The sequence below is a fragment of the Doryrhamphus excisus genome, linkage group LG13, assembly GCF_037039965.1.
Source record: "Doryrhamphus excisus strain RoL-2023G ecotype Guam linkage group LG13, RoL_Dexc_Guam_v1.1, whole genome shotgun sequence".
Lineage (NCBI taxonomy): Eukaryota > Metazoa > Chordata > Actinopteri > Syngnathiformes > Syngnathidae > Doryrhamphus > Doryrhamphus excisus.
The window spans coordinates 16,267,178-16,295,069 of record NC_136369.1 but is presented as its reverse complement, the minus strand read 5'-3'; the positions used below and the strand labels follow the sequence as shown (position 1 = coordinate 16,295,069).

Sequence of the window (27,892 nt, the reverse complement as noted above, 5' to 3'; positions counted from 1 at the left end):
CCATGAGCAGCCAATTTGGCTGCCTCATCTGCCTTGGCATTGCCTAAGGATGTGGAATCTGTACCTGATGTGTGTGCTTTGCATTTAACAACTGCTATTTGAGATGGAAGCTGGACTGTTTGGATCAATTCTGTAATCAATGGTGCATTCAACACCGGTTTGCCTGTGGAGGTGACCATTCCACGCCTCTGCCATTGTGCTGCAAAGACGTGCAGTGTTCCCCATGCGTATTGGCTGTCGGTGTAGATGGTGACGGGTCGTTTTGTAAACAACTTACATGCCTCACTGAGTGCTTTAAGTTCAGCGGCTTGGGCTGACCAATTGTTGGGCAGCCGTCCTGATGCTAGGGTTTCCGTGGCTGTGACAACCGCAAACCCTGTGTGATTGGTCCCGTCAGGGGCCTTTTGTGAGGACCCGTCAACATACACAACGTGCCCAGAGGTAAGTGGGACGTCCATCAGGTCCGGACGAGGCTTACACGTTTCCTGTACCCGGTCAGGACACTGATGGGGGTCGCCATCAAGATCAGTGGGTACCAGAGAAGCGGGGTTCAAGGTGTTACACCGGACAATGGTCAAATGTGGTTGCGATAGCAGTGTTGCTGTTACGCTCAAATGGCGCGACGGTGATAGAAAACCCATTTTCGTTTGTGTCAACAGGATGTCTACTTCATGTGGAACCAACAGTGTTAATGGATGGAACAACACTAATTGGGCTGATGCGTGAACTGCCAGTGCTGCTGCGCATACCGCCTGGACACAAGGAGGAAGTGCTGCGGCCACCGGATCCAATTTCTTGGAGAAGTACCCCACTGGTCTGTCCTTCTCCCCAGACCGCTGTGTCAACACGGAGGTCATGAACCCCTGCTTACAGTCGACGGTCTGTCGAAATGGCTTGCTGTAATCGGGGAGTGCCAGCACTCCTGAGGAGACGATGGCGGTCTTGACGTTATCAAATGCTTGCTCTCCCTCCGGTGTCCAGGTCAAATGGGCTGACAATTCCATTTGTTCGGAATAAATCAGGTCAAGGAGTGGTTGTGTTACGTGTGCGTAGTCAAGAATCCACGAGCGACAGTAGTTGGCCAACCCAAGGAAAGCCATCATCTGACGCTTTGTGGTGGGTTTTGGGGCGTTTAACACTGTCTGTTTGCGCTCATTGGTTAATTGACGCCCATGTTCGGAAACCTCATGTCCTAAAAACACGACTTTAGATTGGCAATATTGTAATTTTGGGAGTGATGCTTTATTTCCCGTTTCAGCCAGATGTGTAAACAGTCGTTTGGCCTCTCGCTTGTTTTCATCCTCAGAGGGACTGGCAATCAGAATGTCGTCAACGTAGACGAGAATTTGGGTGGAGTCAGGCCAGGTGTGCATGTTTACACATCTAGTGATTTCAGTAGAGAATATTGTTGGACTGTCACAAAACCCTTGTGGTAGTCTTGTGTAGGTGTACCTGGTGTTGTTGAATGTGAATCCGAACCATCCACGTGACTCGGGGTGGAGTGGGATGGAAAAGAAAGCGTTTGACAAATCTACCACTGTGAAAACCTTTTGGGTGGGTCTTAGTTCATTCAACAATGTGTGTGGATCAGGAACACATGGAGCACGGGTTTTTACCACTTGATTTATTGCCCTCAGATCATGCACCAGCCTCCAGGCAGAGGTATCTGCCTTTCGGACCGGAAATATTGGTGTGTTGCAGGGTGTTGTGTCATCTTCAATTAATATGCCTGCTTTGACTATGTTGGCTATGACTGGTTTTATGCCTTCCACTGCGTCTGGTTTTAGTGGATATTGACGGACTCGCGGTTGGTAGCCTGTTTTACCTTCAATGTGGACGGGTGTCGCCGTTGTTAAGAGTCCTACATCTGTCTTTGATTTTGACCAAAATGTTTCCGGAACGTCAGGGAAGTCTGTGGCTGACAGTGGCTGAATGAGCACTTGTCAGTTTGCCAGGTGAACGGTAGGTGTGGCTACCGTTGTCCACCTGACTGGTAGTACTACAACAGTACCATAACCGCACACCTCGGAGGTGTAGGTGCCATCAGGTTGTTCTTCCCAATGACTTCGTCCGGGGAACGTCACATCCCGGGCGAACTCGGCAAGTTCTTTCCAATGTCCCTTTTGGGGCTTGGTCAGTGAAATGTGGGGGGTTCTTTGACTTATCAGGACGGTGGCTTGAGGTGACAGGTCCACCAATGCACAACAATAGCCCTTCTCGGATGCAATAACGTACCGAGTGTGAACTGTTTGGGGGCCCAACATGTGGAACGCACGCTCCCACTGCTTCTCAGGCGGGTCTTGTCGCCTGAAAAGTAGCGTAATGTGGAGCGGCCATTCCTTCTGTGGCCTTCCCGTGGGACACAGTCGTTGAGCGGTGTCCATCAGGGTCTGAGTTATGGACCTGGGTCCCGAAGGGGTCAGGTCGAGCGAGTAAAAAGTCGCTGGAATGCGTCGACTTTGGACCACTAGAATTTCTGGTTTGTCTGGCACCAACTTACCGTTTCGATGAATCAAATTCAATCCTAGTTTGGCCATAAGGTCTCGACCCATTAGGTTTGTCGGACAATCGGGCGCCATGATAACTGTAGTAGTCACCGTGGTGCCGTCCTCGTCCTCCATGTCTATGGGTCTTGAGTATGCCTGCGCATATGGTCGACCTCCTGCTCCTATCATGATCACTGTCTTATTGCTTTTCTTTAGTCCCCTTATCGTCTGTCTGATCACTGTCTTATCTGCCCCTGAGTCTAAAAGGAACTTGACTGGCGTCTTGTCTGGTCCTACCAACAAAGTCCTGTAAGGTCTGTCTTCGTCCCGCGGGTCAAAGTCGTGTAAGTTAAGCACGGACAAGTCGAACACGTCAATTTGCTGGTCTGGTTCGTCTGAATCATCATTGAGAAAATCGACTTGTTCTTCCTCTTGGCGTCATTGTGGGGTCTTGGGGTTTTTTGGTTCTTTGCACTCGTAGTAGTGGTGTCCCTTTTTCCCACAATTGTAACATTCATCATTGGTTTTGTTGCGTGGCTGTCGATTTTGGTTTCGTCTTGGCCTTTGGTTGCCGCCACGCCCTTGAAAATACACTTCATCGGTGCTTGACGTTATTGACGCCACCAATGTTGCAATAGACTTGAGGTCTTTCTTTTTCTCGTTGTCCACATCCTTTTTCTTCAGTTGTTGCTGAGCATGGCACGCCCATTCCATGATCTGATTTCTAGTCATGGTGCGGTACCCCACATTATGTTTTTGGATGAAATTTCTGATTGCAGGGTCCAAACCGTTCATGATCCATTGACGCAAATTTGCTTGATACGGTCCGTCTTCTTCGGGACTGTATGGAATGCCACTATTTTGGACGAAAAGTTTCTCCAATCTTGTCACAAAATCGTGGGGTTTCTCGCCGTCTTCTTGTTTGCATTCCTGGATTTTTGAAAATGTTGGTGGCTTGAGGTAGGCTCTCACAATACGACCTAAAACGCCATCGACCGCTACAGCCAAACCACCACTGTTGTGGGCAAGAGGTCGTCCCTCTGGGGTCCGCCCAGTGAAATTGCCTCTCACTCTTCCCCCTCTGTGTCCCAGGGCGGTTCGAAATGCGCCCTCTGTTTCCTGTCCATTCAAGTTGAAGGACGTCAATAGATCGTGGAAGTTAGAGCACCACTTTTGTGGTTCTTCTTCCACATCACCCAAAACCTCTGCAAGCGTCCTCGCATTCGGTTTGAGTCCAGGGGCGGTAGACCAATAGGTTGGGGTCTACGTCGGGGTCAATTCCGTACCTCGGATTTGCCACGGCGATCATTGGAAAAACACCGGTGGGTGGGGTCTGATTTTCTGTTTGAACTGGATAGGTCTGGTAAGACTGTTGTGAATTACCTTTAGACCTGGTCAAGGGAGGGGAGAAATATTGTGGATAAGGAGGGGGTCGGGCAGGACTGTCGACCTCCCTGGGTCCAGATGGCAATGCAGGATACAAACCCCCCGCGGCGCCTTGCGGTTGAGGTGGGGCCGTTTCCTGTCGTTGCATCGTCGGACCTACTTCCTCTGTTCTCGGCAGAGGTGCAGTTTCTTCATCCGGATGAACTTTCACAGCTGCAGTCATCTTCACTTCCTTTTTCATCTTCTTCTCTTCCACTTTCTGTTGTCTCTTCTTACATTCGGCTTCCCACAATTTCAACACGCGCAGTTGATCGTCGCAATCGCTACACTTACCACGTACCTTTTCTGCATTCAGTTCTTTTTTCACTTTCTCTATTTTAGTCAACATTTCGAACGTTGGGTCATATCCGTATTTAGTCACCCATTTGCGTAAGTAACAACAACTACCGGGGTGTTGTCTACGCATGTAAATCACATTTGGGTGGCTTTCTATTTCTTTACTTTGATTTTTTCCCATTGTGAAGTCACTTTATTGTTACAATTACTTTAGTAACACACGACACTGTTACAATTACTTTAGTAACACGCGACTTATTGCTACAATTACTTTAGTAGCACGCGACACAGTATATAGGAATTTACTTAATAGATGTATTTCTTTACACAGTATCAGTACTTCGATACTACACAACCAGTACTTCGGTTAATGTCTACCTTCCAACTGTATATGTCTTGTCTATGTCTCACCTTTCCGGTGCATAGCCCTGGTTCGTTGGGACCCCTCGCCACCACTCCAAGACGGGGTAGGACCAAAGAATGGCCTCCGTCACAGGAAAGGAAACTTGTCACTCTGTCGACGGTTCGTTGGTCCCACGTCGTCTCGAACAGGTAGATGTTGAGGTCCCGGGTTTCGGCACCAGAGAAAAAATGTCAGGTCCACTAGGCCTAAACACCTAGCGGCTATGGAACGGAAAGGCAGTGAGCTCACACAATGGGTTTAATTTTGTCAAGCTGGCCAGCAAGGGAGATCATTGGACAGCTGATGGAAGCACCAACAGCGCACAAGGAGTCTCTCATGTCTTCCTGCAGCGAGCCTTCTTTTATTTGCACAAAGGGGAAGTGAGTCAGCAGACAGTCTAGCGCCTGTCTGTGGTCTAGGGTATGGTACAGAAGTGTAAAACACACATTCGTATATGATAAGCTGCAAAAGCATAATCAATCCTACAAAAGACAATGTAGGTGCTGATTTCTTTTACAAGATGTGTCTGATTTTCATGTTCTTCTAATGAACTTCTATTGAACTTGTATCGTTTTTATTATTTTTCTCATAACTATGACCGTATTCTCACAATTATTAGACTTTTAATCTCAGTTCCAATGACTTTGGACTGGACAATATCATCAAAAACTTGCAATTTGACTCGAACTTTGACATCAATGACTCGTGACTTGACTTGGACTTTAGTCTGATGACTTGAAAAAGATTTTCAGTGAATGTGTTGAGTCAAATCTGTCCCCATTCGAAGTATTCAGCGTGATCGTTATTATGTCATTTCCACCAATTATTAATGTCCAGTCAGGTTTAAGAACAAACAACAAGGGTGCACTGACTAAATCCTGAATGCTATCTCAGCAGTTTTTGCATGACCAACACTTGTCACACTGGTCAAAGAAAATGGCAAACGGTCGAAAATGTATGACTCGATAATTTCAAGCCGATGACTTTTGACTTGACTCAGGCTGTCTTGTCTTGAATTGAGACTTGACTTGCAAAACACTGACTTTCTACCAAGTCTGGTTTTCAGTATTCCGACACTACTGGGAAGGTATTAATAAATCATTCATTTTCTACCGCTTATGCTCACGAGGGTCGCATGAACCTATCCCAGCTGTCTTCAGACGAGAGGCGGGGTACACCCTGGACTGGTCGCCAATCACAGCCTGAGGAGCACCAGAACCCAGAGGGAGGCTGACGTCATTGCAGCTCCCTCAGGCAGATGCAATGCATTATAGGAAAACTATTTTTTTTAATTTGTTATTTTTTCCGTTGTAAACTCATATTGGTACATTCATTCTTTTTCTACCGCTTATCCTCACGTGGGTCGTGGGGGGTGCCACCAACCATTCACACTCACATTCATACTATGGACAATTTGGAGTCGCCAATTAACCGAGCATATTTTTGGAATGTGGGAGGAAACCGGAGTACCCGGAGAAAACCCACACATGCACGGGGAGAACATGCAAACTCCACACAGAGTTTCCACCCTATGGTGGAATCGAACTCGGGTCTCCTAGCTGTGAGGCCTGCGCGCTAACCGTTCATCCGCCGTGCAGCCTGGTATAAATAAATAATTGCATTGTGTCACCTGCCGAGCAACATACATTTACCAAAAAGTGTATTACATGTCTTTTTTCCAGGTCTGTCCCCCTTCCATCAGGAGCCTTCGCCTCAAACGGTGCCCGCTGGGGGATCGGCTCGCTTCCAGTGCTGGATCGATGGCATCCCCACACCTGTAATTACTTGGGAAAAGGACAGAGTCGCCGTCGTCGAGGACCCAAGGTGACTCCGCTACAATTGCTATTGAACCTTGCATTGTTATCCCTCTATAGCCTTTTCTTTCTGTTTTTTTTTGGGGGGGGGGCGGTTTTCCAGCATCTAATAAACGAGGGACAATAGGATTTTGGCATTTACTGATCTGTACCAGAAATACATACTTTACTCGTCAATGAAGTGTTGAATGTCATCCTAGTTACTGACTGCCGTCATGCCTCACTGTTTTTTTTTTTAATAATTTTTTTTCATTAATTCATGACCAATACGTCACATTTTGTATTAAATGTCATCGAGCGCGTCAATCAATATATTCCCGGAAAGCACAGCCCAATAAAGTCCCAGCGACTCTGTGCTGTGACCTTGGTTATCAAGCTAATTTAGCTAAGTGGTTTTTACTGTTAGTCCTCTTCACGGTATACATGCACTTGTTTTTTTTCTTTTATTAGTTTTTTTTATTAACTTTGCTGCAAAGAGATACAGTTAAGTGATGTTGCGCTGAGTGTATAACCCTGCCCTTATTATGAATAGGTAGTATTCATGAGTCGTCATTACTTCTAATTAGACTTTCATCAGGGAAATAGGGTCCTTGAAGGTTGACCATAATAATCAACTGTGTAAGAATATACAGGTGAGACAAGCCATGTTTTTCAATGCAAGAAAATAAAAGATGTAATGTTGAAGAAAAAATTACATTCAAGCAAAAACATTTTTTTTTCAACAAGGAGTGTATGGTGCAGAAGGTTTTAACTCATGCACACACACACACACACACACACATGCACACATATAGTTCACTTCCAAATGTGAAAATTGTAAATAGTTCATGGTGTCTTTATTTTGGTTGTTTACGTTGTGGTATAGTTGTTTTGCCGGGTGTCCAGGGTGTACCCTGCCTCTCGCCCGAAGACAGCTAGGGTAGGCTCCAGCACCCCCGCGACCCTGGTGAGGATAAGCGGTAGAACATGAATGAATGTATGGTTTTGTGGGGGGTTTTTTACCAACAAAACTTGGTAAAAATGATGTTAAATGTTCACTTGTCCATCCGTTTGGAACCTATCCCAGTTGTCTTCGGGTGAGAGGCGGGGTACACCCTGGACTGGTCACCAGCCAATCACAGGGCGGCCGAGGTGCTACAATGCTGCCTGAGGAGCACGAGAGCCCAGAGGGAGGCTGACGTCATTGCAGCTTCCTCAGGCAGATGCAATGCATTATGGGAAAACTATTTTTTTGTAATTTGTTATTTTTTCCATTGTAAAGTCATATTGGTACGTTCATTCATTTACTACCGCTTATCCTCACGAGGGTCGCGGGGGTGTTGGAGCCCATCCCAGCTGTCTTCAGGCAAGAGGCGGGGTACACCCTGGACTGGTCGCCAGCCAATCACAGGGCGCATTCATACCTATGGACAATTTGGACATTCATAATTTTTTTGCATCATTTTCTGTATGTAAAATTGTAATAATTGTCTATAAGATGTGTTTTTTTGGGTGTCTGGCACAGATTAATTGGATTTATATTATTTTCTATGGGGAAATTTGCTTTGGTTGGAGTCCGCTTTGGTTTGAGTCAGACCTTCAGGGACGGCTAAGGCACCATATTCATGCTTCATTCACATTCACATCTATAATGCAACTTTGAAAATATTCCATCCATATGCCGCTTATCCTCACTAGGGTCACGGGGGGATGCTGGAGCTTATCCCAGTTGTCTTTGGGAAAGAGGCGGCGGGGTACAAGCTTTACCCTGAGAGCATAAAACCCTTTGTTTAGATTTTTCTTGGCTCAAATATTCTCATTTATTATCTCGTACACTGATACTGACATTTTACAGTGATCTAGTGGCCTCGGCCATTTGGACTTAGTTTTTTTTTTCTCTGGGCCAGCTTTATAGCCCTAATGGCGACCGTGGCCTTGCCTGACCTGCAAACAGCTCGATGCTTATGAGGGCTCGTGGGTGAGATGAGGTTCCGCCACCTCAGGCGCTGCTAATGGCCCGTCACAAAGATAAGCTGATACATCAGCCCCTTTTTGTCTTGTTCCTAGCTGCTGCTTTTCTCCTGATTGGTCCCAGTTCCTCGCTCCAGCTCTCTCTTTGGTATTATCCTCCATCCAATATTCATCTTTTTCTGTGTCTGTATCTTACCCATTTTCAGGTTGTACAATACAGTGTTTGGCTTAAAACATCCTCAATTATTAGGCTGGAAGTGCAGTGAAATAGAGGCTGTAGGGTTCCAAACTATTAGTTTAAGCTTCTAGTCGCCTCGCTGCCTACTGGCAATATTCTGTTCTCATTTTTACAGCTAAGAGTGTGAAAAATATACACAGTATACATAATATGCTACTTTTATTATGCCTTCATTTATCATTAAAGTCAAGAAGAGAGTATTGTTTAATGCATTTATTCTCAATTTGGGGTTAAGGCACCACTGGTGGTACACGGGAACAGGAAGATTCATTCATTCATTCATTTTCTACCGATTATCCTCACAAGGGTCGCGGGGGGTGCTGGAGCCTATCCCAGCTGTCTTCGGGTTGAGAGGTGGGGTACACCCTGGACTGGTCGCCAGCCAATCACACAGCTGCCAAGGTGCTACAATGCTGCCTGAGGAGCACGAGAACCCAGAGGGAGGCTGACGTCATTGCAGCTCCCTCAGGCAGATGCAATGCATTATAGGAAAACTATTTTTTTTAATTTGTTATTTTTTCCGTTGTAAACTCATATTGGTACATTCATTCATTTTCTACCGCTTATCCTCACGAGGGTCGCGGGGGGTGCTGGAGCCTATCCCAGCTGTCTTCGGGCGAGAGGCGGGGTACACCCTGGACTGGTCGCCAGCCAATCACAGGGCTGCCGAGGTGCTACAATGCTGCCTGAGGAGCACGAGAACCCAGAGGGAGGCTGACGTCATTGCAGCTCCCTCAGGCAGATGCAATGCATTATAGGAAAACTATTTTTTTAATTTGTTGTTTTTTCCGTTGTAAACTCATATTGTTACATTCATTCATTTTCTACATTCATTTGGAGCCTATCCCAGCTGTCTTCGGGCGAGAGGCGGGGTACACCCTGGACTGGTCGCCAGCCAATCACAGGGCACACCTCCGTGCAGCCCGAAAAGAAATAGAATAAAGAATAAAAAAATAATAATAACATAATTTTACAAATATATACATGTATTTTGCATTTTAAAGCTGTTCTTAGACTCCTCCTCATCCAACATTGAAAAAAATCTTGTCTTTCAACTTTATGTTCCCGTCTTCCAAGTCAAGTTATCATTCTGTCATGTTGTGACAGCACACAATGGTCTCCCTCCCTTAACAAAGAGGGATGGGGGTCCTTTGAGGACCCAGCCGGAATCCCGTAGACTTGAACAACTGCATTTTTCACATCTCCCAGTCAGTTATATTTGTATTTGTCATCCTGCTTCTTATTCTGTCTCCCTCTGCCATCTGTCCTGTGTGAAACAGGTTCATTTTCCTTCCTAATGGGGTGCTCCACATTCTGGAGGTTACCAAAGAGGATGAAGGCGCCTACCGCTGTGTTGCATCCAACTCTGCCGGGAGGGATGTCAGCCATGAATCCGAGCTCACCGTCAGCCCAGGTTAGTCTCTGTCGTCACTTGTTGAGGTTGCATCTCCCTGAAAATACTTTGGAGCTCAGGTAATTAAAATTACAGTTTGAACAATGCAGTATCGACATTTTGGACCATATGGCCTGAGGTTTGGAGGTTTGCCACCAGCTGCTTATAATTATCCTCTAGGAGTCAATTGTTCTACATTTAGTCAATCCTGTTTAACCCTAATGTACTGGCGCTTAATGCGATTTGAGAATGAGATTTGCTTGAGCAACATCAACATTACCAAGTGAATATGAGATATTAATACGGCCGGTTTATCACAGTTGTGATAGCTGGCCAGCCAAAGGATGTCGATCGATTCACAGTGGCAACTCCCCCACGTATAAACACAGCATTACTGGATTAATATGCACCTTTTTTGTCCTCAACCAGGCTCTGCAGAAGCCCTGAACAGAGTTGTGATTGTGACACCACCTCAGAATGCCACAGTGGTCCTGGGCCGTCCCGCCGTGATGGAGTGTATGGCACAAGGCCAGCCCAAGCCGCTGGTGTCCTGGAGCAGACAAGGTAAATCCTCTCACTTCAACTCCTTCATGTTCTCTGGATTATTTCTCACTTGTTGTCCATACGGAAATATCTGAGATATCCAAACACTTGCCAACCTGGGGCTAAAATGGTCTCTCGATGTGTCCTCAATTGTTCTATTATAATATTGATGAATGACCTTAGTAGGGTGATTTGTCATGTTAGTGCACTTTCGGATCCACAGAGTGGATCACAGTTATATGCTTTTGAAAGCAGGTATTGTCATTAATGTATAACTTGTAATAAGAATATAAGGATAAGTGGCCTAGAAAATGGATTAATTTATTTTTTTTTAATTTCATTACTTAATTATGAAGAACGAGAACACTTTCTTTGCTGGTTATTGTGTGTGGCTGCTCTATAGGAGCCCACAACTCAATAAAAAAGGGCAGAAAATTTTGCATAATTGGTCCCCTTTAAGTAAGTTTAACATTTTAGCTATCAAACAAGTGTAAAAATAAGTGCCAGTGTTTATGTGGTAAACAATATCATCTCACTTCTTTTATTTTGTCCGCTTTGATCAGACGGAAAGCCTATTTCCACCGACGTGGTTGTCCTCGCCACAAACCTGGTGATTCGAGATACGAGGAGGCACCATGGGGGCGTCTACGTCTGCCGGGCCAATAAGGCCCGCACCAGGGAGTTTGTCACTGCTGCTGCTGAGCTACGTGTGTCTGGTATGGAAGGGATGCTATCCTTACTCTGTGTATGATGAAGATGGTCTCCGGTGCTTCGATGGCCTCAAGTCAGCAAATAATTGAATAGAACATGAGTGTTATTGTAACACAATTCCTCTTGGGAAAGATGCCAAGAACGCTGCTACAAAAACAATTGCCTATAACACGTAGTAAGAAGGCAGTAGAATGCAAGCGACAGGTCTTAGACCAAAGTACCTGAAATTTCCCAAGGACAGCTTATACCTGGCATTAAATTAATGAATCCACAGTGTAATCTGCTGGTAGACCTAATTACCTTTGAGTGAATGTCAAATGAACTTCCAACAAGAGTCTGGAGGGGAATATATAGCAAGTGCAAAATCAGCTCATAATAAAGTAAGAGCAAAGACATGTCATTTTTTTATATGAAGAAAAATGGTTGGTGGAAAACTACAGTTTTATGTGTTACTAAATTACAATTCCTTATACTGAAAACAGACATTTTTCTGGATTGAAAGTTCATTCATTCATTTTCTGGAGCCTATCCCAGCAGTCTTCGGGCGAGAGACGGGGTACACCCTGGACTGGTCGCCAGCCAATCACAGGGCTGCCGAGGTGCTACGATGCTGCCTGAGGAGCACGAGAGCCCAGAGGGAGGCTGACGTCATTGCAGCTCCCTCAGGCAGATGCAATGCATTATGGGAAAACTAGTTTTTAAATTTGTTATGTTTTTGTTATGCTGGAGCCTATCCCAGCAGTCTTTGGGCGAGGGACGGGGTACACCCTGGACTGGTCGCCAGCCAATCACAGGGCACATATAGACAAACAACCATTCACACTCACATTCATACCTATAGAGTCGCCAATTAACCTAGCATGTTATGTGGGAGGAAACTGGAATACCCGGAGAAAAACCACGCATGCACAGGGAGAACATGCAAACTCCACACAGAGATGGTGGAATCGAACTCGAGTCTCCTAGCTGTGAGGCCTGCACGTTAACCACTTTACACCATGCAGCCCGGATTGAAAGTTATGCTTGAAAATGTATTTACCAATGTAGGTTAGAGTAGTTTTCCTGCACTCGTAACATGTTTGCTGCTTTTTGCACGACAGGTTTTGTATGGCTCAGTCAAGACCCCCCCCATCAGCTAATGGAGAAAAATTACATACTAAAAAAAAATAAATGACAAAAATGAATATATTTTATTCATAGCGGGCCACCACACATAAATGAATGTATGAGAAACCTTGCATATTGAAAAGAGTGATTGCTAGCCCCATTCCATGTGATTAATTTCCCATTCATGTCTTCCACCAGCCCCTCCAGTCATTCTCCAACCCCCGGAGACAGTGTCCCTATCCCGGGGAAACACCGCCCGGTTTGTGTGCAACAGCTCCGGGGACCCAGCTCCGGTGCTCCACTGGCTGAAGAATGGCCAACCCATCCAGTCGTTCCGGCGAGTCAAGACCCAAAACCCCGGAGTCCTGCTCATCAACCAGCTGGCCCTGGAGGACGGGGGCTACTACCAGTGCATTGCTGACAACGGCCTGGGGACTGCATGCGCCACGGCTAAACTTACAGTCATTGTGAGAGAGGGTCTTCCCAGTCCCCCTCAACAGCTCTCAGTCACCCCATACTCCAGCACCACTGCCCTGCTCGCATGGGAGAAACCAGAGTACAACTCGGACCAAATCATTGGATACTCTGTGCACTGCCAGCGTGCTGCAGGTGTGTATACAGTATACTTTTCGATGCAATAACTATGAAAATATCTCATTTATAAATAAGGAATTTTACTTCACAGAAATTCACTGATTACGGTTGGATCTGGAACCTTGATAAACCGAAAATGACTACCATGTTTTTGGGGGGATTTTTTCATGTTTGGTAACACTGCATAAAAATAATAATACATGTACATATGTTCCTTTCAGGTTCCGATAATGTGGAGTACCAGTTTGCGATGAATAATGACACAACGGAATACCACGTCAAAGATCTTCTTCCTCACACTGCCTACACATTCTTTGTGGTTGCCTACTCTCCCATGGGGGCCAGTCGCCCTTCCTTACCCGTTACGGTCGACATGCTTGAGGATGGTATGCATTATGAGTATGGTTTACAGATCAATATTGTATGTACTGTATATAGTCACTTCATTGTTTAACTTAATATGTAAATGGTTCAATTCCACCCTCGGCCATCTGTGTGTGGAGTTTGCATGTTCTTCCCGTGCCTGTGTGGGTTTTCTCCGGGTATTCCGGTTTCCTCCCACATTCCAAAACATGTTAGGTTAATTGGCGACTCCAAATTGTCCATAGGTATGAATGCGAGTGTGAATGGTTGTTTGTCTATATGTGCCCTGTGATTGGCTGGCGACCAGTCCAGGGTGTACCCCGCCTCTCATCCGAAGACAGCTGGGATAGGCTCCAGCACCCCCGCGACCCCTGTGAGGATAAGTAGTAGAAAATGAATGAATTAATGAATGTTAAGTTGGTATGTGATGAATTTATCGTTCTTTGTAAGAACACTAACACATTCCAAAAACATGTGAGGTTAATTGGCGACTCCAAATTGTCCATAGGTATGAATGTGAGTGTGAATGGTTGTTTGTCTATATGTGCCCTGTGATTGGCTGGCGACCAGTCCAGGGTGTACCCCGCCTCTCGCCTGAAGACAGCTGGGATAGGCTCCAGCACCCCTGCGACCCTCGTGAGGAAAAAGCGGTAGAAAATGAATGAATGAATATGTAAATGAGAGAGTTGAAAGGAAACATAACAATACGAGTCGTGCATGTCACACAGTATTTATGCTAATTTTTAAGGCATTATAAATCACATACAAATGTAGATAATTGTGCCAATGTTGGGTTGAATTTGACTGGATTGTTTTCAGTTGCTCACAGGGTATTTGAAAGCTATTGATTGCATTTGGATACACTAATCCGGTACGTGCTCATCTGTCCTTTAGTACCCAGTGCGCCTCCTCAGCTGTCGATAGCCAGCACTTCCCCAACAGACATCAGGCTGATGTGGCACCCGCTGTCCTCACAGCACAGTCGAGGGGCCGTTACCCGCTATCGCATTGAGTACAGTTCCCTGGATAAAGGTGAGTCCAATCGAACGTCAAATCTGTATGATCACCACGTATGGTCGGCACGGTTTACCAACCAAAGTTTTTAAATTTCTCCAATAATGTTCGCTCAGAAATAACACTGGATGTTGACCAGAATGGACCCTAATAATAAGTCTCTATCCTGGTAAAACTAATTTCAATAATTCATGAGTGTTAATATATTAATGTTTAATTAATGTAATTGATTAATTTTTTTCTTAAACTTTGAACCCTGTGGCTTTTACAGCGGCGCAGCTAATTTATGGCGAAGTTCTATTCTCGTGACATCTCCTACGCTTCAAAGCTGCTACTAATTTTTTAAATCCTGTGGAAACGGTCGCTCCTTTTTTGGCAGGAACCAATCACAAGCGATCTATGTACTCACTTCAAGCTTGCCAACCCACAGGGAATCGCAGGAGGTCATTATATATACTGTATAGCTGTATACACTACAACAGTATGACTCACAGTATCATCTTACAAAGAGCAATAAACTCATCACACAGCGACTGATATACCTAATAAATAACAATAATGAATACCTAATAAATAAAACAAACATGTACCAATATGAGTTTAAAATGGAAAAAAAATCATTGAAAGATTTCCCATAATGCATTGCATCTGCCTGAGGGAGCTGCAATGATGTCAGCCTCCCTCTGGGCTCTTGTGTTCCTGCAGCCATCCTTCCATTTCCTATGCTGCTTGTCCTCCAATGAAATGCATTGCTCAGACACAATGCATTATGGGGAAAATAAAATATATATATTTTTTAATTTTTTCAATGTTTAAAAACTTGTGTTGGTGCATGTTTGTATGTTCATTAAGTATATATTTTTTTACGTTAAGGTGCTGTGTGATGAGTTTAGTGTTATTTGTTAGAATACAACATTGTTATATGTTGTCACATTGTTATATTGATAAGCTCGTCAAGAGTTTTTTCATCATTGTTAGCTCCTGTCAAATAAAGAGCTGCAATTTTATGACGTGGACATAGGTGGCTAATAGTCGGGTGTGTCTTGTATATGTACAAATCTGTTTTTTCCTGTAAATTTAGTGGGTGTGGCTTATAAACTGGAATTTTATGAATTTTAATTCAAAGTGAATCACTACAAAAATACAATGTTTTGTTCTCTTTACCATCAAAATTAGTAACTCTACATCTTCAAACCTCGGAATATCACTATGTGTGGTAATAAGACGATTGATTTTGAATGTTACTTGACTCATTTGGATAGAAACAGGATAGATATTTGTCACCTTTCTATCTGTAACAGATTTCAAAACAGTTCACGGTTTGTCCCATGTCAGAGCAGGAACACTACTGAGTTTGAATGATGTGAAATTCAGCTCACATCAAAGGTACAAAACGGTAATAAATCGTCTATTGACTGCTCAGTTCTGTCACATTCTCACCACTCTTCTGCAAACTCAGGCTCGGGAATCCATATTCTAGCAGTAACTATTGATTTTGAATTAGACTCATCAATATAACATCCAAAATATTCTTTCCTTGTTGCCTCATTACTGGTTATGTGTTTTAAATGTTTGATAATGTTGACATACCAAGAAACCCATTGATTTTTAACGTAGCCAATATATTGTGGTCCATGAGTCAACCGATAATAGATCCAGGTTAAATTAATCCAAATCAACACCATGAGCCAGTCTAGACATATCGAGTTTGTGCATTTTATTTCCCCACAGTGGACACCATCTTCTCAGTAGTGGTAGCCGGTAACGAGACCCAGTTCACGCTCCGAGAGCTGCAGCCCAACCAGGCATACAGATTGAGGATAGCAGCTGGAACACGTGTCGGCTTCGGGGTCCCATCAGAGTGGGCTCAGCACCAAACCCTGGCTCATTACAACCACACCAACCACCGCATGAGTAAGTAGTCCCACATTTTCGGCCCTGTTTTTAAGGATGTATGTCTTCTATAGAGGCTCCAGAATACACACTTAATGCAGTTATGGAATACTTTTTTAAAGCTTGTAGTGCACAACCATTCAATTTGAAGACTCTATCCGAGCACTTACACACATTAGCTGCCAAAGCGCTGCGCTAGGAACAATGCATTGCTGAACAATGTATCTGTCAGTCCCGAGAATGTAAATTGCAAGTGTTCAGCATGCAAGTCCCAGCCTGGCAAGCTTGGCAGCTACTCAAACAAGATAAAATGTATGTGACACATTTTAATATAGGAAAAATGCCACTAGGTCAAGTTCTTTATTAATTTTCTAGTGGGTGAGCATAATGAATGTGGATATTTAATAACATACATTAAGAGATGTCAGTCAAAAGTGATGGCTGCACAGCACAACATACACGTCATGTAGTATGTTGAATGGTTGTGGGTGCTTCAAGGCCTTCATTTAGAAGGTGTCGTGTTTGTACACAGTGATGATTCAATTAACAACATTACAATGATATACCCTATATTGTGCCATTACATATTGTCAGTGTCTGTTAAGATCACTACATATTGATTTTTTTTTATCTTCTCAGTGATATTCGCTCCAACCGAGCTGAAGGTCAGAGCCAGAGTGAACACACTCAATGTCACATGGCACCCCACGCCGAATCACACGGCCATCTCCGGCTACAAGCTCTCTTGCCGAGAGGTGGATGCTGAGCAGTCAGCCAATGGAAGGAAGACGACGCAGACTCACATCGTTAGGCTTCGGAAGAAGGCCAGGTATCATCTTCTTACTGGGCTGGGTGAGTGGTTTTATTTATTAACAACAACAATAAGCACATATTTGGTGTATTATTTTGGTGACCACATCTTATTGTGTTTGTCACTTCTTTCTGTCCATTCACAAATACATATACACAACAGCGACCCAGAGACTTTATATTGTTTTCATATTTGGAATATACCATAATTGCTACTTTTTTTCTGAAACATTGAACCCTGCATCTTATATAGTGGTACAGCTAATTTATGGTGGCTAAGTTCTTGTGACATCTCCTTTTACTTCAGAACTAGTACTAATCATTGAAATACTGTGCCACTCAATGACTCATACTGTCAAACAAACAAGTACCAATACGAGTTTAAAATGTTTTTCCACAATGTATTGCATCTCGGGGGGTCGCACAGTGGCCGAGAGATTAGTATCTAGGCCACACAGTCAGGAGATCGGGAAGACCTGGTGCTGATTCTCAACTTGGGCATCTCTGTGTGGAATTTTATGTTGATTGGCGACTCCAAATAGTCCATAGGTATGAATGTGAGTGTGAATGGTTGATTGTGCCCAGCGATTGGCTGGCGACCAATCCAGGGTGTACCCCGCCTCTCGCCCCTAGTGAGCATCAGCGGCATAGAAAATGGATGGATGGATGGATGGATGGATGGATATTGCATCTGAGCAATGCATTCATTGGAGCTGCAATGATGTCAGCCTCCCTCCGGGCTACTCTGGTGGATGGAAGCAGCATTGCAGCGCTATTCAACCATTTTCCATGCCGCTTGGCCTCTAATGAATTGGTTTGCTCAGATGCATTGCATTATGGGAACATGTTTTTTTATGTAATTTAAACTCATATTGGTACATGTTTGTATATTTGTATATATATATTTATATATATTTATATAATTATTATTATTTATATATATTATTTATATATATTATTTAGTTATACCTTTTGAGTGTTAAGTTGGTGTGTGATGAGTTTAGTGTTCTTTGTAAGATGACACTCTGAGTCTGACTGTTAATATTGAGTAATGGCCTCAATTTCAATCCAAAAAAGTTTTATATAGCTCATGATTGGCTCCTGTCCAATTAAGAGCTACATGGTCCTCGCGGACTCCACACGCTCTACAATACTGTATGGTATTTTATGACGTGGATCAGTTTTTTTCCTCTAACTTTAGTGGGTGCGGCTTACACAACGCAATTTACAGTAGCTTCATGAGATATAGATACAAAATGGTATCATTTTGCATGGAAAGTATCATGAGCGGTTAGCATTATCTACCTCTGCATGAAAAAAAAAACGGTGTGTGCTACTCTTGCTGTAGTGTTGTTTACTCATCAAGCCTAGAAATGCTGGCTCGGCAGTTTGCTAGCCTGTTATTTCAACAAAGTTTCTCTTGCAGCTTGTGTTGTGTAAAATACTTGTTAATAAATGACCTTGTAGTCCAAGAGGGCAATGTTTTCCTTTCCACTTTCTCATGCTTTCCATTATTAAAGTTAAAAATATACACATACTATTATACAATGACTTTCACATTTTATACACCTGCTTCCAATTAACGCCCCGGTTTCTAATAGTAACACATTACTAAGAAGTGTTCTTTTGAATTTTGTGTGCTAGTCCCTGACCAGCAGTATGAAGTGAGAGTTTGGGCTTTCAACAAGCAAACAGATGGATCAGCTGCAGTGTGGAAAGGAAGGACAGAAAAGGCGGATAAAGGTAAGAATTCCATTCACCCCCCCAATGCCTCCAAATATTACTATTCACGAAGACTTAAAGTTAAAATGCATGTTTGCCTTCAAGCATCATCACTGCCCATGCGGCCACCTCCCTTACCCCCGAGCAGCATTCAGGCTACGGCCAACAGCTCCACTTCCATACATCTGCGTTGGGAGAAACCTCGCTTCAGCACGGTGCGCATTATCAACTACACGGTGCGCTGCAGCCCGGCTGGGACCACCAACGCCTCCCTGGTCACATACCACACCAGGTCAGCCTCGATTTGTCCACCAACATTTAGACGTTTCTATTGTCTAATCACACGATGTCCGATGACTCATGGCAGCTGCTGCCACTCAGGGACAGGGCAAGGATGAATGGGGTTTTAAAAGCCTTATGGAGGGTGCGCCATCATTTTTATGAAAGGATGAGATGATGGATGAGGCTGCAAGGTATAAAGCATTTGGTTGTTGGGAGGATGGATCCGATTGCTACAGTAAATAAAAGCTGTCAAGGCATGTGAGCTGTCTCCTTCTTTGGTATGAATATAGCCTGACTAGGGATGGGCATTCAACTATTGGTTAAATTCATAATTTCATGAATTTGTTATTATTTGTCATGAATGGGATGGCACAAACTCCTGTTTCCATGACAATACTGAGCACCCAGCTACAATTGAAAGTGAAGCTGAGACACATTAATATAATTAATATAATGTAAATTTAATACAATTTAGACTTTTTTTGTGTTGCAGCGCCGCTCAGGAGATCCTGATCGGGGCCTTGAAGCCCTTCACCCGCTACGAGCTGGCAGTGCAGTCCAATGGAGTGGATGGAGTGGGCCCATTCACCAGCACAGTAGAGGAGTCCACCCTGTCTGACCGTAAGCTTTTTTACTTGGTTCACATTGCAAAGAACACAACTGAATACTACTTTTGTCAGTGTGATTTAGTTTATTTTGATTATTTTTCATTTATTGTGGTTTAATTCAATTTGTTATTGTTGTAATAAAACTGTGCTCGGAGACCCGAGTTCAATTCCACAATCTATGTGGAGTTTGCATGTTCTCCCCGTGCATGTGTGGGTTTTCTCCGGGTACTCCGGTTTCCTCCCACATTCCAAAAACATGCTAGGTTAATTGGCGACTCCAAATTGTCCATAGGTATGAATGTGAGTGTGAATGGTTGTTTGTCTATATGTGCCCTGTGATTGGCTGGCGACCAGTCCAGGGTGTACCCCGCCTCTCGCCCAAAGACAGCTGGGATAGGCTCCAGCACCCCCCGCATCCCTCGTGAGGAAAAGCGGTAGAAAATGAATGAATGATTATTTTTAATTTATTGTGGTTTAATTCAATTTGTTATTGTTGTAATAAAACTGTGCTAGGAGACACAAGTTCAATTCCGCAATCGGCCATCTCTGTGTGGAGTTTGCATGTTCTCCCCGTGCATGCGTGGATTTTCTCCGGGTACTCCGGTTTCCTCCATTCCAAAAACATGCTAGGTTAATTAGCGACTCCAAATTGTCCATAGGTATGAATGTGAGTGTGAATGGTTGTTTGTCTATATGTGCCCTGTGATTGGCTGGCGACCAGTCCAGGGTGTACCCCGCCTCTCGCCTAAAGACAGCTGGGATAGGCTCCAGCACCCCCGTAACCCTTGTGAGGATAAGCGGTAGAAAATGAATGAATATTCTCCTGGCTGTAGGTTTTTATACCAAGCCAAACAAAGCTCATAAGCCTGTTTTACCAGAGCATGAACAAAATGTTGGTATCCACAACTCATATTTTGTATTTCAGAATGCTCTCTAGTGTTCCCTGGTTATATGATATTAGGGGGAACTATATAATTTAGACAAAAACATGTCTTGACTTACTTTTACAAAATCACTCATGAATCATAAAGGACCAGGCGCCTTCTTTAAAGAAGGATGCGAGATTAGCTTGATTGCACTCCACCAGGACCCTCAGGCAGTACGATGAATCCAACCGCTTTTCGGGCTATGGGCACCACGTACGGGCGACGACGGGCACCTGCGGTTGACGGGGTTCCTCGCGGGCGTGTGGTGGGCCGTGTGCACTGGAGGTGGCGGGCAGCTGTGGCTGGCTGCAGATAATTGCTTGCTTTTCCTCCTCTGAAGTACGGGTACTTTGATTTCCCCAAATCCCCTCCATATTTAATAACCAATGTAAACAATGGGAGGCTTCTACAATTTGCTCTGGATGCGGGTGCGTCGCTTGACGGTGTGACTGGTTGTTTGTCACCTTCAGTACGGCTGATTGCTGATCGCATAACTCACCACACCGTGCTATTTTGGTCTAATTACGAGCATGTTGTAGGGCTGATTAATAAGCCAAAAGTCGTTAATAATTAAAAAAACGAAAGCAGCACAAACATTCATTATAACTGCACTAACCAAGCACTTAAAAATTAGACTATTTTGGTTTCATTCCAAGCATGTGATGAGCTGGGCTTTGTGAAGGGAAGTGGACGGATGCTGCAATGGTGGAGTTAATCGGCGAAGGGGATTGGCGTTTAAAAGCAAGTATCCGGATACACTAATACCTTGCTTTTTCACGGAAATCGTCCAATAATCAATAGAAGCACTCCTAGTACTCACCTGAGCATCTGCCTGTCAGTCAAGTGTCAGCAGGTGAGCGAGTTTCTACAGCTTGTAATCATAGCAGGACATTACCCCCACCAGTCAACCTCTCCTCCCTCATGTGATCACCTGAGCCTCATCCCCCCCTTCCACTGCCTCGTCTTCTCTCAGCTGTACCCAGGTGGCTGGAGCATCAGGACACAGATGGCCGTCACACAAACCCCCCCCCCCCCCCACTAAGACAAAATATACCCCCCAGCTGTGTGGCCTTATTTGTAGCTTTTAATTACAGATTGCCATCCCTCCTCCCTTTCACCCTTTTCTCTCTCTCTCTCTCTCTCCATTATCCTTCAGGGCCTTCCTCGCCTCCGGATGAGCTGCGGTTGAGCGCACTCGACTCATCCTCAGTGCTGGTGAGCTGGCGCCCTCCACTGGAGCCCAACGGTGTCATCATCAGCTATAGGATCTTGTACAGCGGGAACTTCAGCCTGCCTGAGGACATGTGGAAAAACCTTTCGCAGGAGGGTGAGTGGGCTGTCCGGAGAGCTTAAAATTAATATTTTATTAATTGACTTTTAAACAGCAGTACATGTGACTGTATTTCTTCATAAATTAAATATTAAATTATCCCTTTGTATGTCTCTGCCCTACAGGGAGCATTACCAGTGTTGTGGTGCGGGGTTTGTCCAGTGGCAGCCATTACTTTTTTAGGTTGGGAGCATCCACGGAGGTGGGGCCCGGGCCTTATTCGCTTGTAAAGGATGTTCACACACACCCTCACCAATACGGTACGTGCCAAGTATTATTGCATGTGTGCATAGTGGGTATCTAATTATGAAGTATAAGAGGGTTATTTTGTAGTAGCCACCTCGCCGAGTGAATGGAAGTGACATAGATGTGTGTGGTGGAAGACTCTGGCCATCTGTTTCCTCTCGTCTCTGCATCCAGGCTGCCAAAAGATAGCCGGCATACATGAATATCAATGAAGGCAGTTGAATACCTGCCCTGAATTAATATTAACTGTAGCTTTGTCTAAGATAAATAGTATTCACAGAACTGTCTTTACTGTCTAGACCAAGATTTAACAAGGTGTCAGTTTGCTGTTGTTGATGTTTTTTTTTTTTTATATTAAACTCAGTGTCTGCTGCTTCTTTTTCTAGAATTGCTATTATATTGTTTGCTTGTTTTGAGCAGTTTATTTCCATGTGGAAAAAGAGACAAAGTAGTCCTACAGTGGATGGATATGGAAACGGATTACAGAAAAACAGACATTCTTCTTCTAATAATAATAATGGTGATATGATAATATGTATTGCACATATTCTGCATATGCATGATAGGTTAATGAGTGGTTAGCGCACAGGCCACACAGCTAGGAGACCCGAGTTCGATTCCACCATCAGACATCTCTCTGTGGAGTTTTGTAAACTCATATTGGTACATGTTTGTAGATTTCATAGTTATACCTTTTGAGTGTTAAGTTGGTGTGTGATGAGTTTAGCGTTCCAGCGTTCCAGTCCAGGGTGTACCCCGTCTCTCCCCCGAAGACAGCTGGGATAGGCTCCAGCACCTCCGCGACCCCCATGAGGAAAAGTGGTAGAAAATGAATGAACGAATGAATGTTAAGTTGGTGTGTGATGAATTTAGTGTTCTTTGTCAGAACACTAACACATTCCAAAAACATGCTAGGTTAATTGGCGACTCCAAATTGTCCATATGTATGAATGTGAGTTTGAATGGTTGTTTGTCTATATGTGCCCTGTGATTGGCTGGCGACCAGTCCAGGGTGTACCCTGCCGATCGCCCGAAGACAGCTGGGATAGGCTCCAGCACCCCCGCGACCGTTGCGAGGTTAAGCGGTAGAAAATGAATGAATGTACCAATATGAGTTTACAATAGAAAAAAATAACAAATCTCAAATGCATTGCATCTGCCTGAGGTAGCTGCAATGACGTCAGCCTCCCTGTGGGCTCTTGCGCTCCTCAGGCAGCATTGCAGCACCTCGGTAGTCCTGTGATTGGCTGGCGACCAGTCCAGTGTGTACCCTGCCTCTCGCCCGAAGACAGCTGGGATAGGCTCCAGCCCCCCCCCCCCCGCAACCCCCATGAGGATAAGCTGTAGAAAATGAATGAATGAATGAATATTAGGTTAATTGGTGACACTGAATTGTCCATAGAAATTGAAGTTTTGTCCAACCATGCTAAAATAATGAATCCAGCTAATGAATGGTAATGACTACGACTTTTTCAGTGTGCTTAAAAAATAGAAGTACATTTCAACAATTCATCATGTTGCAAATGGAGTAGGAAGGTGCTTCTCAATTAGTTTCTGTCATGCTCTCCCAAAGGGACAGAGATGTTTTCCAGATCTAATATTTATTAATGCTACTTTTTACAGAGCTTGACATCCATGCAGTGACAGGAATCATCGTTGGCGTGTGTCTGGGTCTCATATGCATCCTCCTCTGCATGTGTTTCAGTTTCCGCAACACTAAAACCAGGTAATGCACCTTTACATCATTTCACCAAAAGTCATAGACCTGTACTGCTTCATGTTTATAGCATTCTATCACATAGGGGGGTGTCTGGCAGCCTGGACTCCACTGCTGCAACTCCCCATTACAAAAGAGGGGGCTACCCCAGCGCTGCTAATGTGCCAGAGTGCAGCGATAGCCACGAGCTAGAAACGCTAATGCCCTCCGCAGGCCAAGAATGTAGCCAGTCGTCAGCAGGACCCCCAGAGGAGCAGAGCCTGATGGCGAGTGCCAACACCGGCGATGGAGGAGACGCCCCCACACCTGAACCCAAGGTCAAAATGGAAGCATATGGAGTGTGTTTTTTTTTTCTAATATTAATTTTGTCATGTGCTACTATCACATTTTCAGGCTGCTTGGAACGGCTCTGTGAGTCATAACTGGGCCAACAGAATCACTCGGTATCGAGACACCGTCACTGAAGACTCCCAAGGATTCATGGCTGGAGGTGTCAACATAACAAACGACAACTTCACGGTAAATGGGTCCACTTTTAATAACAGGGTGGATGCTTGGCTGTTTACGTACATTACTGTTTACTCAACACACTAACTCCTTATCACAAATACTTAAACTTGCTGATATAGTTCATCTTCAAACAGCTAAAATAATGCATAAGGCTAAAAATAACCAATTACCTAAAAATGTCATCCAATACTTCTCTACAAGAGAGGAGAAATATGATCTCAGGGAAGAACTACATTTGAAACACTTATATGCTAGGACTACGTTAAAAAGCCATAGCATTTCAGTATGTGGAATCAAACTATGGAATGGATTGAGTAAGGAACTCAAACAATGCACAACGATGAGCCAATTCAAGAAACAATACAAGCAGTTGATGTTTGCTAAATACAAGGATGAAGAGTCTTGAACCAGTCATGATGTGCTATACATATCACTATATTGACACTTACTATGGTACCCATTATGTTATTGGATGGTCATATCACCTCATACTTTGGTACATGGCAAAAAAATAATAATAAATCAAAATAAAACAAATAAAAACATAATAATTAATAAAATAAATTAAAAAAAAATAAAAATTATATTAAGAAAGCAGGAAGTGAACAAATGTAAGAGTTACTGATTGTAAAAGTACCAGATGGAGGGGTAGGATTTAATAAGCTTTGCTTCTTCCTACTCCTTTTGGACATGTGGAACTGTGAACTGATTATGGGATGCATTCAATTGTAATCGGATGCATGTTCAAATGAAATAAAACCATTACCATAAACCTAATAAGTGGTTGGGCCACTGGTTGGAACGGAACAAGTTGGGGGTTTTCCAGCATGAAGTACCTTGTTAAGGTCATGCCACAGTATCTCGATAGGATTCCGATCGGGACATTTTTTTTGTTGTTCTTCAGCCAATCAGAGGTGGACTTGCTGGCGTGTTTTGGATCATTGTTGTTCTGCAGAAAGTTGGTTTCAGCTTGAGGTTTTTGGTAGGTTCCATTTGTCAGAGTATTTTCCCAAAGGTCAAAAAAAATGTGACAAAATAAAAATAAAACAAAATAAAAACATTAAAATTAATAAAATAAAAACATAAAAATTAATAAAATAATTACAAAAAAATAAAAATTATATTTGGAAAGCAGGAAGTGAACAAATGTAATAGTTACTGATTGTAAAAGTACCAGATGGAGGGGTAGGATTTAATAAGATTTGCTTCTTCCTACTCCTTTTGGACATGTGGAACTGTGAACTGATTATGTGATGCATTCAATTGTAATCTGATGCATGTTTAAATGAAATAAAACCATTACCATTACTATTACCATTACCATTACAATTACCATTACCAGACTGTTAATGTGTATGTGAATCAATGAATGAAGAGACAAGGATCTGAGATGTTCTCTTCTTGCAGGATGGTCCATCCCTGTGCAGTAACCAGGTGGAGGCGGAGGTTATCGTCCACTCAGAGCTGTCCAATCCAGAGAGCGTGCAGGCAAAGGAGGACCGTGGCCGTGCGAGGGACTCCAAAGCCACCTGTGGACCTTCATTACCAGAGGACAGCTATTTGCCTCTGGGCCGCCTGAGCCTGTCAGCAGAGGGGAAGTCTCCTCCTGACAAACATTCACTGGCACGCAGCCCGCAGAGTCTCCCCTCTATAAATTTGCCAATGAACCACAACGGGGAGCTGGAAGACGACGGGACAGATGCGGGTCACGCTGAGCCAAAGCAGGACTCGGGGCTAACTAATGGCTTCCATTCCCCGAAGACACTACCGCCTGTGATGAAGTCAGGGGAAAACGGGGACGTTAGACACTGCCCTTCCGCATCTGCAAAAACCATCTCTGGGAGTCTTTCCCCTGCCCCCTTTGTCAGTTCTGGCCTGGTCCACTCTACCTCAGTAGCACACACTTACCTGTGTCCCTAGCCACTGCATGCCAGACATGTTGGACGCATAAGAGATGATTGTCTTGATGCACCTCATTGTTGGATTCTTTTCTTTTCTACCTTCTTTCATACGTGATATAGTATATTTGTAGAGCTGGTGTTGTTGTGGTATGCATCGCAACCATACATTCCTCCGGGCTGTGAAAGACAAGCTGTCGACGGGCACATAGAGGTGCTGGTCCACTTGACCTCTATCTATTGACCTGACGGTGGCGCTAAGGAATTAGCCTCAAGAGTGTGTCTCTCTCCAGTCTCGTGCTGTCTCAGGGTCACAATACTGGAATGTGCCATCGTATCTCACATCACACAACACGTGTCGCTGTGTGCCATTTGTAATTCTGCAGTTTAGCATTTTAGAGATTGGGAACCGTCTGTTGTTTTTGTTTTACAAAGGAGTATTAGGGCCATTTCGGAAAGAAAAAAAAAGTAAGATTACAGGAATAATGTTGTAATATTACATGAAAAAAGTTGTCTTTATGTAAATGGACAAACAGACCGTATAACTCATTCAAGTGTGTGAATGGAATGACAAAAAAACAGCAATTTTGATGATTTTGACAGATTTTTCAAGGCACACAAAATATTTTCTTAGGGCTATATAGTCATGGAAAGATTCATACATGGGTAAGTTTCAGCAAAATATCACTTGTCAACACAAAAAAATGACTTTATTTTCATAGTATAACTGTTTTTCTTGAGAAATTACGCCATTTTCCCTGTAATATTGCCACTTTTTCCCCCCACTGTGGCCCTAATACTTTTTTTTTTTTTTTACATGATGTGCCATTTTTTAGAAGAAAGTCTTATGATGAGACATTACAGCCGCATATGTAGACGGGTCACAGTTAGGGCTGCACCAGTGTCTTCTCCACTTATGTTCAATTCTATACTCGACTCAATTTGTGTGTTGAATCGTTAGCCTGTGATCTCCCCCTGTGCACAGACCCGGTCAGCCGTGTCGAATCAGTGGCGGTGACGTCGTTCATTCCGTTCACAAAAAAGAACTAGTTCTTTTGACCCGTTCGTTCATGACTGCAAGACTTTCTTTATTGTCATTGCACTATAACACAGCAGTGAAATTGCCAACGAAATGTTGTTGCCTGGCTCCCGTGTAAGAATAAATAATAAATAATAAATAATAAATAATAAATAATAAATAATAAATAATAAATAATAAATAATAAATAATAAATAATAAATAATAAATAATAAATAATAAATAATAAATAATAAATAATAAATAATAAATAATAAATAATAAATAATAAATAATAAATAATAAATAATGTGGAGAATAAATAGATGACATCAAATATGAACAATGTACAGTGTAAACAGTAATTTGGAACTAGCATAGTAGGTTCGTTCACAAAAAAGAACTAGTTCTTTTGACCCGTTCGTTCATGAACGACACACCACTAGTATAGTAGGTTATTAAGTCAGTGGCGGTGACGTCGTTCATTCCTTCACAAAAAAGAACTAGTTCTTTTGACCCGTTCGTTCATGACTGACATAGACATAGACTTTCTTTATTGTCATTGCACAACACAGCAGTGAAATTGCCAACGAA

General features: G+C 43.5%; 1 protein-coding gene across 2 annotated transcripts in view; it reads left to right on the top strand.

The window, feature by feature from the left end:
- Window positions 1-27,351, top strand: part of igdcc4 (immunoglobulin superfamily, DCC subclass, member 4) — a 66,411-nt gene extending 39,060 nt beyond the window's left edge. The window contains exons 3-20 of one of the 2 annotated variants that reach the window (XM_058089164.2): window positions 6,294-6,435; window positions 9,894-10,027; window positions 10,436-10,570; window positions 11,113-11,265; window positions 12,566-12,976; window positions 13,183-13,347; window positions 14,219-14,356; window positions 16,070-16,252; window positions 16,871-17,083; window positions 18,686-18,784; window positions 18,869-19,055; window positions 19,539-19,666; window positions 21,736-21,906; window positions 22,035-22,169; window positions 23,779-23,881; window positions 23,958-24,189; window positions 24,266-24,391; window positions 25,790-27,351. In XM_058089164.2, coding sequence (XP_057945147.2) covers window positions 6,294-6,435; window positions 9,894-10,027; window positions 10,436-10,570; window positions 11,113-11,265; window positions 12,566-12,976; window positions 13,183-13,347; window positions 14,219-14,356; window positions 16,070-16,252; window positions 16,871-17,083; window positions 18,686-18,784; window positions 18,869-19,055; window positions 19,539-19,666; window positions 21,736-21,906; window positions 22,035-22,169; window positions 23,779-23,881; window positions 23,958-24,189; window positions 24,266-24,391; window positions 25,790-26,302 — 3,368 coding nt within the window. In that variant the 3' untranslated portion in view covers window positions 26,303-27,351. Of the gene's footprint in view, window positions 1-6,293; window positions 6,436-9,893; window positions 10,028-10,435; window positions 10,571-11,112; window positions 11,266-12,565; window positions 12,977-13,182; window positions 13,348-14,218; window positions 14,357-16,069; window positions 16,253-16,870; window positions 17,084-18,685; window positions 18,785-18,868; window positions 19,056-19,538; window positions 19,667-21,735; window positions 21,907-22,034; window positions 22,170-23,778; window positions 23,882-23,957; window positions 24,211-24,265; window positions 24,392-25,789 lie in introns of both variants that reach the window. The other variant, XM_058089163.2, reaches the window with a different exon arrangement.
- Window positions 27,352-27,892: the final 541 nt, after the last annotated feature.